At 35.7% G+C, this 12,617-nt stretch overlaps 3 protein-coding genes across 6 annotated transcripts in view; 1 reads left to right on the top strand and 2 right to left on the bottom strand.

Annotated features, from left to right (window-relative positions):
- Positions 1–3,417: 3,417 nt before the first annotated feature.
- On the bottom strand, positions 3,418–6,344 carry LOC134667237 (uncharacterized). Its single transcript, XM_063524563.1, has 3 exons — positions 6,222–6,344; positions 5,426–5,591; positions 3,418–5,101 (listed from the first exon to the last, which is right to left on the bottom strand). The coding sequence occupies exons 2-3, from the start codon at positions 5,580–5,582 to the stop codon at positions 3,666–3,668; spliced, it is 1,593 nt and encodes a 530-aa protein (XP_063380633.1). The 5' UTR covers positions 5,583–5,591; positions 6,222–6,344; the 3' UTR covers positions 3,418–3,665.
- A 391-nt stretch (positions 6,345–6,735) lies between these two features.
- On the top strand, positions 6,736–10,786 carry LOC134667254 (uncharacterized). 3 transcript variants are annotated; one of them, XM_063524587.1, is made up of 4 exons: positions 6,736–6,919; positions 8,883–9,057; positions 9,280–9,321; positions 10,429–10,786. In XM_063524587.1, exons 2-4 carry the CDS (start codon positions 8,901–8,903, stop codon positions 10,689–10,691), a joined length of 462 nt encoding a protein of 153 aa, XP_063380657.1. In that variant the 5' UTR covers positions 6,736–6,919; positions 8,883–8,900; the 3' UTR covers positions 10,692–10,786. The 3 variants fall into 3 exon arrangements, with proteins under 3 accessions (XP_063380657.1, XP_063380655.1, XP_063380656.1); XM_063524585.1 differs by having other exon boundaries at positions 6,757–6,919; positions 9,280–10,786; XM_063524586.1 differs by lacking the exon at positions 6,736–6,919 and adding an exon at positions 7,430–7,550 and having other exon boundaries at positions 9,280–10,786.
- LOC134667246 (mucin-5AC-like) overlaps positions 10,784–12,617 on the bottom strand; it is a 43,023-nt gene continuing 41,189 nt past the window's right edge. The window contains exons 5-6 of one of the 2 annotated variants that reach the window (XR_010098617.1): positions 12,190–12,602; positions 10,784–11,018 (exon numbers count right to left, since the gene is read on the bottom strand). Coding sequence is in view for 1 of the 2 variants with exons in the window: in XM_063524574.1 (XP_063380644.1) it covers positions 12,333–12,602 (270 nt within the window). In the remaining variant the exon portion in view is untranslated. Of the gene's footprint in view, positions 11,019–12,189; positions 12,603–12,617 lie in introns of those variants that run through there. The other variant, XM_063524574.1, reaches the window with a different exon arrangement.

Below are 12,617 nucleotides of genomic sequence, written 5' to 3' on the forward strand. Positions count from 1 at the left end.
TGATGCCGTAAGTTAATCCAATATTGCAAAGGACATCAGCCAATTCATTGCGAAATTGCCCAAGGTTCGGTAGTTGTTTTGTTGGAACATCCTTTGCAATGCAATTCTTTTTCATTAAAATCCAGGAATTTATTACCGCCAAGTCCAAAAGGTGATAAAATAAACGCAAGTACCATTTACGGCTTTTGACCCTGATACGATAGCGGCCTAAATAGCTATCCATTAGGTCCACACCACCCATATGCATGTTATATTCTTGCACAATTTTTGGACAAGGTATTTCCACTTTTTGTTTTTGTTTTTTGTCATAACGTGCGGAAATTCCCATCGGCTCGGAACCAATGTAGTCAGATAAAAGCGTAACTATCTTGTTATCTTTCCACGCCGTCACCGAAAAGTCAATTCCGTCAAAGTGCGTAATCCTCTCTTCATGTGTTCCCCTTGGAACTGATGCCTTCAACATCTCTTTTTTATCCGGTAGACGACAGTTTGGAAGTCGATTTTGCTGCACGGTGCCAACGCAGTGTATTCCTTGTTTTGCCAGATGATAAACCAGAGGCAATGAAGTGTAGAAGTTGTCGAAGAATACTATGTGATTTCTCATTCTCGGAATCACCCTGGCTAAACGTAAGACTACATTGTTTGTTTTTCCCAGGTCCGGCTCGCCTGCGGGTCTATCTTTCTTTTCTTGCCCGGAATAAACTTCAAAACGGTATGCGTAACCCATAAGACTACACAAAACGAAGAGCTTATATCCCCATTTATGAGGTTTATTAGGTAGATATTGTTTGAGGAAGTGGCCGATTTTGGTAGAGCACATTTGCTCGTCTACAGAGAGACGTTGGTCCATTGGTATTGATGAAAACTTTTCATTTAGATGTTCTATTACTGGTCTTATTTTGTGTAAGCGGTCGTGATCTGGGTGCTCTCTTGTCAAATGTTTTGTGTTATCATTGAAATGCAGTAAACTTCGTATCCGCTCAAATTTATTTACTGGCATAACGCTTTTCACAGGCTCGTAACCGTATTTTTCATGCCAATAAGCCCGCACACTTGGGAATTGTTGGACAGACATAAATAAAATAATACCTATAAATTGTTGGACGTCTTTAGGTGTTATATTCTGCGAACGAGCCGGGTCTTTTTGACATGAATATAGATTTGATTCATCAGAAATTTGTTGGAGAAAATCTGGTGTAAAGAAATAATTAAAGCATTGATATGGCGTATCAAGATCTTGTATTGTTCTGTCGGTGGATTCAATGATGTCGGAATCAGGTGTTATTTTAGTTTCGTCGTAAGACATATGGCCTACTTTCCAAATAAGCTTCCGTTTGTCGAAATGTTGATTATCATGCCTATCTTCAACAAGTGGTGGATCGCTATCATCCTGTTCAGTATCAGCAGTACGTTCTTCGTGCGTTCCACGACTACCGTCAAAAGCTTCCTCATCCAGTAAGTCTCTCAAAATTTCTCTAGCATCGGTGTAAAATAAATCCTCATCATCATTCTCGTCATCCAAGCCATCCTCAGACACGTTGCCATCTTCTAACGCAGCCAATAATTGTTCGATATCCCTATCTTGTAGCCGTTTCGCCATCCTAACAAAAAATAGAAAACGCCAATAATTGTATTTGCAAAACTAAGCTTAGTACTAAAAAACGTAATTTTTGGGGAATTTTCTTTGAAACTATTGTTTTCTTTTTAATTATTGACCCTAAAAAATAGTCATTAATATCATTAATTAATTATAGTCAGTCAACCTTTAGGCTAAGCAGAGAGGTTGAGGGCAGTGCTTTATAGTTTGAAAAAAAAAACTGGTTATTTTTAAATTAAAAATATAAAAAGGTGGCAAAGTTAAAACACCTATTTTCATTTCGTTTCACCTTTGTTAAAAGCATAAATTAGGTAGATCGACTAAAGATGATGAAATCTGACGATTTAACATTGTTTAATTTTTGTTATTGGCAAATTTGCGAAATTATAAGAAATAAGGTGGATTACTTCATGGAAAAGAACTGCGAAAAGCCACTTCTAGAAAAGCTGCCTATTTTTTCAAATGTATTAAGTACTTGTTTTATTCTTTTATTATTAACATCACATAGTTATATTTTTTGTTTGTAGCAAATGTTGTTTAATTTATTACAGGTCAACAGTATCAAACAATCAATCTTTAGATTGTGGCTTCCTGATTGTATATTATGCCAATTGTTATACGATGTTCTCCCAATTTGGATAATCGATCTAAAAGAAGAAAATATAATATTAATAGGAGACCTGTGTAAATGTGGGCACAATAATAATTTAGCACATTACAATGACATAGAACGATATCTGCCCGATCTTTTTTGTGTAAGATGTGCCAGGCCTCTATTTAATTTAGAAGTAAAGTCGTAAATTATAGCATATGGTTGTTTTATTAACTACATGACTGTGACTAGAGTCAATAATATTATATTAAAGCGTCACACTCAACTGACGCTGCCAATTTCCAATACCACGGATGCCAATTTATAAGAAAATAATATCTAAAACTTCTCAATAGTTATTCAAATAACGAAATAATACAGTGAATTCTATTAGGACCGATTTTGCATGGTGATGTATTTACGCATCACATATAAAACACTAATTTTTAGAAAACAGTACTATTATTATCAAACCTGTTAATAATATACCTTCCACTTACTTTATTTCCTTTTCAGAAACAATTATTCCTTCCAGTGTTTTTAATTATTTGTTAATGAAATTTAAACTTGAAAATTTCGTGGCGATCAGTTTTGCAACTTACGCGCCAAAGTTTGTAAATATGATAATACAGAAAAAAAAATAATCAAAAGTTTATGGATGCGTTCAGAATCTACTACGTAAATGTCACATTTATTTAAAAAAAGTAATAAACGTTATATTAAATATCTGAATATTGAGCCACGAGCCATCAAACATGTGATGTATATATAGCTATATACATCACTATGCATTTAAGGGTTAAACGTAATAGGGTAGATATTTGTTGAGAGGGTCCAATGGATTTACCCGAGTTTGAAGTTAAGCGACACATATGTATCTAGGAATATAAAACAGTAAAGGCTGGCGTCGACTATAGAATAGACCGACCGTCCTCGTATAGTCCTCGCCTGCGCGGTACGGGGGCGACGGGGTAGGACGACTAAAGACGACGGTGGCGGGGAAAGTGCGGGCGGCAGGAGTAAAGTCGCCGAATGAGAATGAGAATGCCATAACCACAGACAGAAATAGACAGACATGGCGAAACTATAAGGGTTTCTAGTTGGTTTCTAGGTAACTATAAAACCCTAAAAACGCGTGGCCCGTGATCTATAAAATCTGGAACCTATATACAAAGTCTAAAAACTAGGTACACCTGATCGTGATCTCAGCAAAATGAATAGGCGTCACTGGAAATTTTCGTTTTATTGTTAAACCAACTATGCAATAGCATATTAAATTGAAACATCAAATCAAAAGGGCGCTTAAATAGCACTAGCAACGCACTAGAATCTTTTGAATAAAGTACTTAAGTCCCTTTTTGATTTAGACATGCACAAACCTGTTAAAGTAAATATTATAAGGCTTAACTAAAACATATACGAAAAACAATGACAATTAAACAACAAAATAAAATTAAAAACGTCCCGGGTCGTCATTCAAAAATTGTAAATGCTACAATAAGGTTGGTTTTTGTATACTCCAGAACATTGGGTGATAAGGGTATCTTGAATGGCAAATTCAGGGCGCATTCTCTGGAAGCCCGCGGTTATCAGCATTCCTAAAAATGGATGCATCTTGTCGGTAGCGGCGATGAATAGTCCATCTGAGCCTAGGGCGAGCTGCGCTGCGATCTTCGTATTATTCCTTTTGGCGATGTCTTCCACGGTTTCACTTTTTGGGTCACTTTCAGAAAGCATGAACGCTGGCCATATTGGTTCACGGAATAGGAAGTGACTGAACTTATCAGTCATTATAGAAATGTCATAAAACAGAACAGCTTGAGGTCCTTCTGAGATATTATTGCTTTTGTTGAGTCCCACTGACGCGAGTTGTAATTCTGGTCCCTGATCTACTTGTATCATGGTCTCGGTAGAAGTTATATTAACCGATTCGGAGGTTGATTGAGAAATTTCACTCTTCAATGAGTCACCGTTAGAGCGGTTTTCTTTTAAGTTATTAGTTACATTCTCCATAGTTGCAATTGGCATTTTGTCCGTCAACATATTTCCGGCCGTGCTGGTAGTATTTTCAGATGTTACAATATCATAAAAGTTATAAACGGCGTTTCTCTTAGCTCTTTGCGTTCTTATAATCGGTGTATCATTAGAAGGTAACAGCTCCATTTGTTGTGGAAGCCCAAATGAGAAAAAGCTATTAAACATCGACATGGTATTATTTAACATCTGTTTCAAGCATTTGAATGAGTTTTCTTCTTCATCATCTATAGCTTGAAGCATTACATTGTAATCTGTTACAGGGAGCCCGTCGTTGTGATTTTTCAAAATTTCATTGATACGTTGGTCGAAGCGGAAATTATTACTGAATTGATTGTTGTAGGTAGTCAAGTCCATGCCGATACCGCCGTTCTGCCAAACAGAAAATACTCTAGCGTAAAATGTTAAATACGACACCGGGATAGTTCTCCACTTGAATCGCAGTGGCGTCATTGCCATGTACTTGTTCAGAGCCATAATAGTGATGTTAATATTGGGATATCTCCTTTCAAATTCTTTTAGGCATGAATGCTTATGGAACACGTCTTTATTTGGAAAACCAAACCATCTGCTAGGTAACCTCCCATGTCTCGAAATATAATAAGGATGTCGTGTAGAATCATCGACTAAGAAGAATACGTTGAAGCGAAGGCTCGGGTAGGTGACAGCCATAGATTCAAGATACTGCGAATACAGGTCTAGTGGCAAACGACATCCTTTGTTGACAATATGATGTAGGAATACATTGCTGCTTGGTTTTCCATCATTGTAATGAAGTAATAGTGGTTGTCTTCTGTACGCCGACATGCCTAAAGCGCTAAATAGCAGAAACGACATTCCCAGCAAAACAAGTGTCAACCCAGATGCTGATAGGAGTTCTGAAAGCAGATGTAAAAAAACATTTCGTAAAATATCTAGAAAAATAGTTACCTACGACTACGTGATTTTCGTTTACTAAATAGGTACCTAAAGTATGTTATTTACAAGTTACAACAGTAACATTCACTACTTTAATTTAGCAGGCGCACGATACGAAATTTGCAGAAGTAAGTTCTCACAAAAAGGCTACCCAAAAAAAAAGAAATAAGAAAAATTTTAAAGCAGTCTTTGGAGGCTAGACTTTTATAACGATAGTTGCATGGAACATACTCTACATACTTAATCTACGTTATTTAATAGACAACAAACTTCCAAATCGGTACCAGGCCATTTCTGCAAAAAAGATTTCTTCGGCACGCAAGTAACACTCCAGTTTTGCGGCACCACAGTAGGCTGACGGGGAGCTTCGGGCATCCCTATCTCCACCTTCAGTAGTGGGCATTGCTCGTCCTTCTTGGGTTCAGGTGGACGTTCCATCATAGATACCTACTAAGAGAAAATACAAAAAAAAGTTCATGAATAATGTCATAATGTTAAGACGAAAGGGGACAAAGGACAAAGTCACGTGACCGCTTCTCTATACAAACGTAGTTCCCATTTTCCTCTCTGGATATTAACTTAGCATTATAGAAAATATTGTTACGCAATGTCCCTATAGGTTTGATTTTTTTCGATTTATTATATTGAAGAATAAGGAGTTTTAAAGAGGAGAATAATGAGAGCCTTTTGTACGTCGGTCCTTTTATAATAATAAAAAAAGTCAAAACATGAGGCGTAGTTATGGTTAATAAATACCTATACAATAACTTATGTAAGCGTAATTTCTATAATGTCAATATCTAGGGAGGAAAATGAGGACTACGTTTGTATGGAGAAGCGGACGTCCACTATTCTTAAGACGAAAATACTTAGGCGCAAAATGATGGTTTTCAAATAATACTAAGAATCACAGGAGACTCAATTTTTCCTTCAGCTCCTGAATGATGGAGTATTATTTGGGACCTCGGTCCAGTTGACAAGATACCAGATTAAAATCATTGTTAAACAATGCACTGTGAATAGGTTCCCGTTACATTGAAATTAATAATATGTACCTATGTCAAAATGTTACTAACACACTTATTATTTCCTTGACTATTTGTTAATATATTTTGTGTAACAATTTATTTAGGATAGACACTTCAAAACATGGGCGCAATATTAGCTGAAAATTTTAAAGTTGTTCGTAATATAAAATTGTTTGACAAGAGCAGTTTTTATTTTTATTTTCTCAATAACAATAGGTAATAACCAAAGAGGATGCATCTTCAAATTAGTGCATTGCACCGGCATGCCGGTACCAAAATCAGTACGGTGCCGCGGCACCGTACTGATTTTGGTACCAACTCAATCGGCTCGGGCTCTAGGGTTTCTTTAGGCTGCAACTGGGAACGTGGAACTAAAATGAGGCTGATTCCTTTAATTTGTAAACAGACTACATGTTATTGTTTACAAGCTGTATCAATGCCACCTTGACACACATTTCACGCTAACTTAGTATTTTCCATGCTGATTCAACAACAAATGTTATAATGTCTGTACGTGAGACGAATCCATTGTTGAACAAACTGAATTTATCGCAGAAAGTAAAAACGTGCTGTTGGATAAAATGACTAACATCTTCCAGTGTGGCGTCACTGATGTGCAGTCCTTACAAGAGCGACCTACTGTTTAATTAGGTGAATAGTTTAAGTGAGACACATATTTAATTTCGATGCATTGGATGGTGTGTTAGTGTACCTAATAGTGATTTTGGACATAATCTTCGAATATATGAGGTACGAGTACAATTTTATTACCGTTTTTAACGTATTTGACTGACTACGTTGGGCTTGGGGTCGGCAATGCGCATGTAACACCCCTGTACCTATAGTTACAGGCGTCCGTAGTGTATGGTATTGGTAACCGCTTACCATCAGGCGGGCCGAATGCTTGTTTACTACCGATGTGGTAAAAACCGAGCGAGGAAGGACTAGTCCGTAGTGAGTGATCTTGCCTACGAAGCAAGATTGCAGGAGGTCCCACAGAGGCCCCACGTTCAGTCTGGTATATAAGGGCATTTATTAGTGTGTTCATCACAAATATTTGTTAAGTATTGAGTTATGGATGTTTTCTTTCAGAGTTATTTCTGTTATTGGTAACATGGGGCATGAACTTTCTATTCTATGAACCTATCCTTGGTATCCTTGGCAAATCCTAGCTAGTCCTTTCAGCGTTTTGTCATCAAAAAAGGTTTTTTTACTTTGCATGAAATGGCTGTAGAAACCTTTAATAATGACATCTGACAACTAAATTTCAGTGACATAAGACACAAAACGCCCCAGGAACTGTAAAACTTAATTTGATTTTGCAATTTGATAATATTTTAGAATTTACTTAGGTAATATTGTTATTTAATTAATTCACTGGGTAAGTAATGAACATGATTCGTATGTATTTGTCGCCAAAATACTATCTTGTTCTTATCAACGCAGTTTTTCCTGGGTTTTATCTTAGTGGTAGTTTTTCGGTTGCTAGTTTCAGTTTTATTTTAACTATTTATTAGCTATTAGTTAGGTATCGTTTGAACCCCAAGTCGGCTATTAAAATGCAAACAAATGAATTCTAGTTATTTACTAATAATTGCATTATAACTATTTGTGTAAGGTGTCCGAGATATTGTCTTTTTGATTTTCAATTTTCTTCGCCAAAAGTTCTTACATTCACCTTACTGTCACTTTTAAAATGGGTATATGATCAGCTCGTATTTAAACTACTTACTTTACTTATATTTATTAATTATTATCTTTGTTAATAATTTATTCATTATTCAACATAAAATACAAACCTTACTTAGCTTACCAACTACCTGACTTAATCACCTTTATTGAAATTGGTTCAATAGTTTAGCCGTGAAAAGTTAACATACATACATACCAACATAGCTACTTTCGCATCTATATCGTGCAACCAATATTGGCACCAACATTCATATTATTACATAACTATTATACCTAATGAGTGATAGATACCTTAAATCTTGTCTATTGATCTTTCAAAGAAAAATCTTCCGATACCTACCCATTCAGCAACGTTTGATAGGTAGGTAGTGTAGATAGAATTGAAGAACCTACTATTTCTTATTCTGACTCGATCACTTGAGCCGCGAAGTCTAAGCAGGTCTTTGTACTGTCAAGCAAAGTTTATGTTTCCATTCTTGCAGCTAAAACGTTACATAATGTGACACGGCTTTGAGATATCAAATTCCATTTAAACTTTCCTATTTCAACTTTAATCTTGCTTTTGATGAATTCGCAATAACTTTGATTTTACTAGCACCGGCCTTACTTCGAGTCTCCTGTTTACGAACGTTCATATTACTTATAAAGGAAAAAACGCCGCTGAATCACCATTTTTATGGTTTTTACAAGCTTTTATTTAACTTGCCCGGTTAATTAGTGTGAGTCAAATCTTAGAAGCTAAATTTGATCCACTTTCCGATTGAGCTGAAATTTTGCATACATAGTAATATGTACCTAAATCGGATGACAATACAATATTATGATAACATGAAGCTGGTCTTATGATGAAGACAGGAGGTTCTCATGGGAACTCTGTGATAGAACAACTCAAACTAATTGCTTTTGGGGTTGTTAGAGTTGTCTCGAAGAGTATTAGTTAGAAAGAAAAGTACAGTCAGCAATAAAAGCTTGTACCAAAAATGTCATATTTGCCAAAAACTCATTATCTTGAACGTTACAGACTCATCAATGGATCGTTATGAGTGACTTGAGGGAGCACCGACCGCTCCTACGTGAAGACATTTCTGACGAAGAAGTACAGCAGGAGTTCAGGTTACCTCGACGCCACATGGGCTACAGAGGCAAAGCAAAGAACACTGTGAAGGGAGCAGCGGCTGTCATCAAAAATTGGCCAGGTATTATGTACACTTTTAACTTTGATGACTCGATTCACGATTTGTGTAGGAAAGTAGGCACTTATTTGTTCCTTTGTTTAGGATGTTTCACTGTATTTAATTGAGTTGGTATTATAATACCATATAACGATTTAAGATATTTATCTACACCGATTCTTCCCTAATATGTAACTGCGTAGGCATCAATCTACATAGCTCAATTTTAAATTAATTTATTTACAGATTACTGGTCGTCATCCGTAACTTACTGGTGGATAGGCATAGGTATGTTTGCCTTAATGACCTTTGTACTATATAGTAGTGTAGTAACTTACTCTCTGCTCCCTACCACCGGTTCAGTACCAATTCCGCACTACGTGACTGAAAGAAAAAATACTTTACCTGAAGTTTGTATGCACGTTATTGTGAATAATGAAAAAGAAGTAGAGGTTAACAAATATCTGCCTTATATAGAAATTATTGCTAGCAAATATTTGCACTACCAATTCAATCTAATTTATGTGATTAATGATACGCTTACGACTGAAAAAGCTATGCACCAGGCTCAAATAAATAATGAAGATGCAATGAATTCTCTTTGGACAGAACATAATGTATTTGAATCAGATAGAGTTCCAAGTAAAATAAAATCTAATATTATCATACAACGCGCTAGCTTATCAAACTACTTGGGCGGATCTCCTATACAGCAATATTGGAAACAGTTGCCAAACCACTTGATCGGATTTTTCTTAAGAGCTGTATCAATTTGGGATAAAGGAGGGATTGCTTTCAATCCTATTATTTTAACACCAAGATCGCCTGATGCCATATATATAGAAAAGTTATACAGCCTTCTTTCAACGTACGAAGAGCGGAAAAAGCCAAATGTAACTAGTAACATTAACAATAAGATAGAAGATATAGAAATCCCTAAAGAAATGAAAAACCACAAAAGAAAATATAAAAAGAAAGTAAATAATATTCGAGATATAATAGACGCTTTAGAAACGAATATTCCTGTGCGCCAAAATCAACCTGACGTTTTAAGCGAAGCTGAAAACGGGCAGGGTCTGACTACGTTAGAAATGGCACCATCTAACATTGAAACAGTCGTTTTAAGTAATAGCTACAATTCCAATCTTACAAGCAAATCAGTGCTTGATAATAACCCAACAATAATTAATCACTCAACTGAAAACAACCAATCACAGATATCAAATTACATATTGCCATATTTTTTAGATTTCTTATTTCATGATAAATCAAACAGAACCACGCAAGAATCTGCTGATTTCAGTTCAATTAAAAGAAGTACAAGAACCATATCGACGGAAGAAACTCAAGGAAATGTCGAAACAGGGAATGTAATACAACCTATGATTATTTCAGCACCAACACAATTTGAAAAGGCTCCGTCTAATTCAGAAGATAATGCCCCGAGAAGTATTGATGTAGAAAACTTGACTATCGATTTGAAAGGTAATATTTTGGCTACAAAAAGCTCTTGTCACGCGTTCTTAGGGAGCGTGTTCAGCAATGCGAAACATCGAATAGAGGAAGATTCGCTGAAAGAATTTATTATCACAGAGCTGTCTTTGTTTTGTAATGGGCTTTTATCTACTTGCAAAGGTATTGACGTTATTTTACTATAATTAGTGTTTATAATTTATTGTGCTATTTATTATAGGTTATTAGACTTATTGTTTGTATTTTGATAAAGTTGTTAATAAAATGAAAGCCAAAATCACTTACAAAATAGTCATTTATTAGCCTATTATACACAAGTCGTGCTCAAAATAATGTTATATGTGACAATATTTTGACCACAAGTAAACCCTCGACTTAAAATTATGGCAGCAAAATATAATTGACGTCTAAAATGTTTCCTTTAATTTTTACGAGACTAGATACTTAAATACGAACAATTTTATCGAAATGTCTTTGCTGTGAATGCAAATACTTAATAAATCGCTAGTCCACTACAAGTTGCCTCCAGAAACTCGCGAACTAAATTGACATGAGTTTGACAAATAAAATGATACCAGGAATAGCAAAGAAAAAATAGGCAGGGGTATATGTCGATAAAATGATATCGATAAGTAAGATGCACTTACTACCCATGTGATAATTATAAAGGGGTCACAAACGATTTCGATTTGTATGAATGTGACGAGAAAAGTGGTTGATTCGATTGTAAGATTGTGACGTTACCAATCAAATCAGGAGGTGGATGTGAAACTGACAAATATGCAGATTTGGGGGCAAGTTGTTTATATCAAGAGCTCGCGGTTGTCGCCATAAATCTAAAATTGGTGATTTAATTTTATACAATGTGACAGGTAGATGAGATTGATCGATAGTTAAAGTTAGACCAAGAAAAGTCTGCAGCGATTTTGATAGCCCACGCAGTGCAACTGTTATTTAATACGTCATCATTTCATAGAATTTTGACTTTTAAAATAATACTTGCACTGCGTGGGCTATTAAAATCGTTGCAGACTGTTTTGGTCTAACTGTATTTAAATTCTGACCTAATTGTCAACTTGAATGTCCAGGTTTAGGGACTGGTTTTCTTTACAATCGAAGCAATAGGGATCACCGAGACGATTTAAATTTTAAGTCCACACCACACAAAATAAATGAAAAATCTTATCTTATTTCCCCGTCTGGGTCGGCGTTATTTGTATTTTGAGCCAAAATCACTGTTTCTATGTTATAACCTACAACTTGTTACTCTAGCTGTAAGTTTTCCTAACAAATAAAATAAAATATTTATTTAATTACCTACAATATGTTTATCCAATATCATTGTATCGATAACTATAAAATTGCTCAATTTTCGAAATACCAAGTAACATTTGTAAAATAATTTAAATTACTTATCGTAAAATAATTTAAGATACATTTTAACTGACCGCGCAACAGTAGCGCCGCTAGCGGTGAATTCTCGCGATATTCTCTAATTAATTTTTTTTTGAAAATATCGATATGAACAGCACTGGCCAAACTGTGGTATCTTTTGTGCACATTGACCTGTCAATTTAGTTCGCGAGATTCTGGAGGCAACCTTAAGGGTGTCACTCTCTCATCACAGCAGAAGTGAGACACAAATACACATTGGACCAAGATATTGGACAGATGGAATACCACCCTAAGGCACGAGAGTACCGTAAATACCTACTTATATACAGATTCTTAACTAGATAATTAGAATATTGCACAAATGCAAGTAGACAAGGTAGATTGATTTGTTGTTGTTGTCATTTTATACATGTTATTTCAAAATTACTATCTTATGTAGCAACGTTACTTCTTTCTATTGGTATATCCCATCGTCCGCTCCAGTCATTAGTGGTCTTCTTACAATCTCTTACTTTATACTTCGCTTCACATCTTCTGCTCACTGACCAATAAACGTATCCATCGGGACATTGATTTACATAACCTCTCAATTTGCCAGATTTCGTTTTATCACATTTCAAAAACGCCGGAGAACATTCGGCTTTCTCGAATGGGAAGTGACCCGTTGATGGACAAGTAAGAGGTTCTTTGCTTGCGACAATCTGTAATAAAAAAAT

This window comes from Cydia fagiglandana, chromosome 9 (genome assembly GCF_963556715.1).
Source record: "Cydia fagiglandana chromosome 9, ilCydFagi1.1, whole genome shotgun sequence".
Classification (NCBI taxonomy): Eukaryota; Metazoa; Arthropoda; class Insecta; order Lepidoptera; family Tortricidae; genus Cydia; species Cydia fagiglandana.

Coding starts and splice junctions, on each gene's coding strand:
- LOC134667237 (XM_063524563.1), bottom strand. CDS start 5,582: ATGATGGAACGTCCACCTGAACCCAAGAAGGACGAGCAATGCCCACTA. Junction 5,102..5,425: donor TTTTTTGCAGAAATGGCCTG/GTACCGATTTGG, acceptor ATCTGCTTTCAG/AACTCCTATCAGCATCTGGG.
- LOC134667254 (XM_063524585.1), top strand. CDS start 8,901: ATGAGTGACTTGAGGGAGCACCGACCGCTCCTACGTGAAGACATTTCT. Junction 9,058..9,279: donor TGTCATCAAAAATTGGCCAG/GTATTATGTACA, acceptor ATTTATTTACAG/ATTACTGGTCGTCATCCGTA.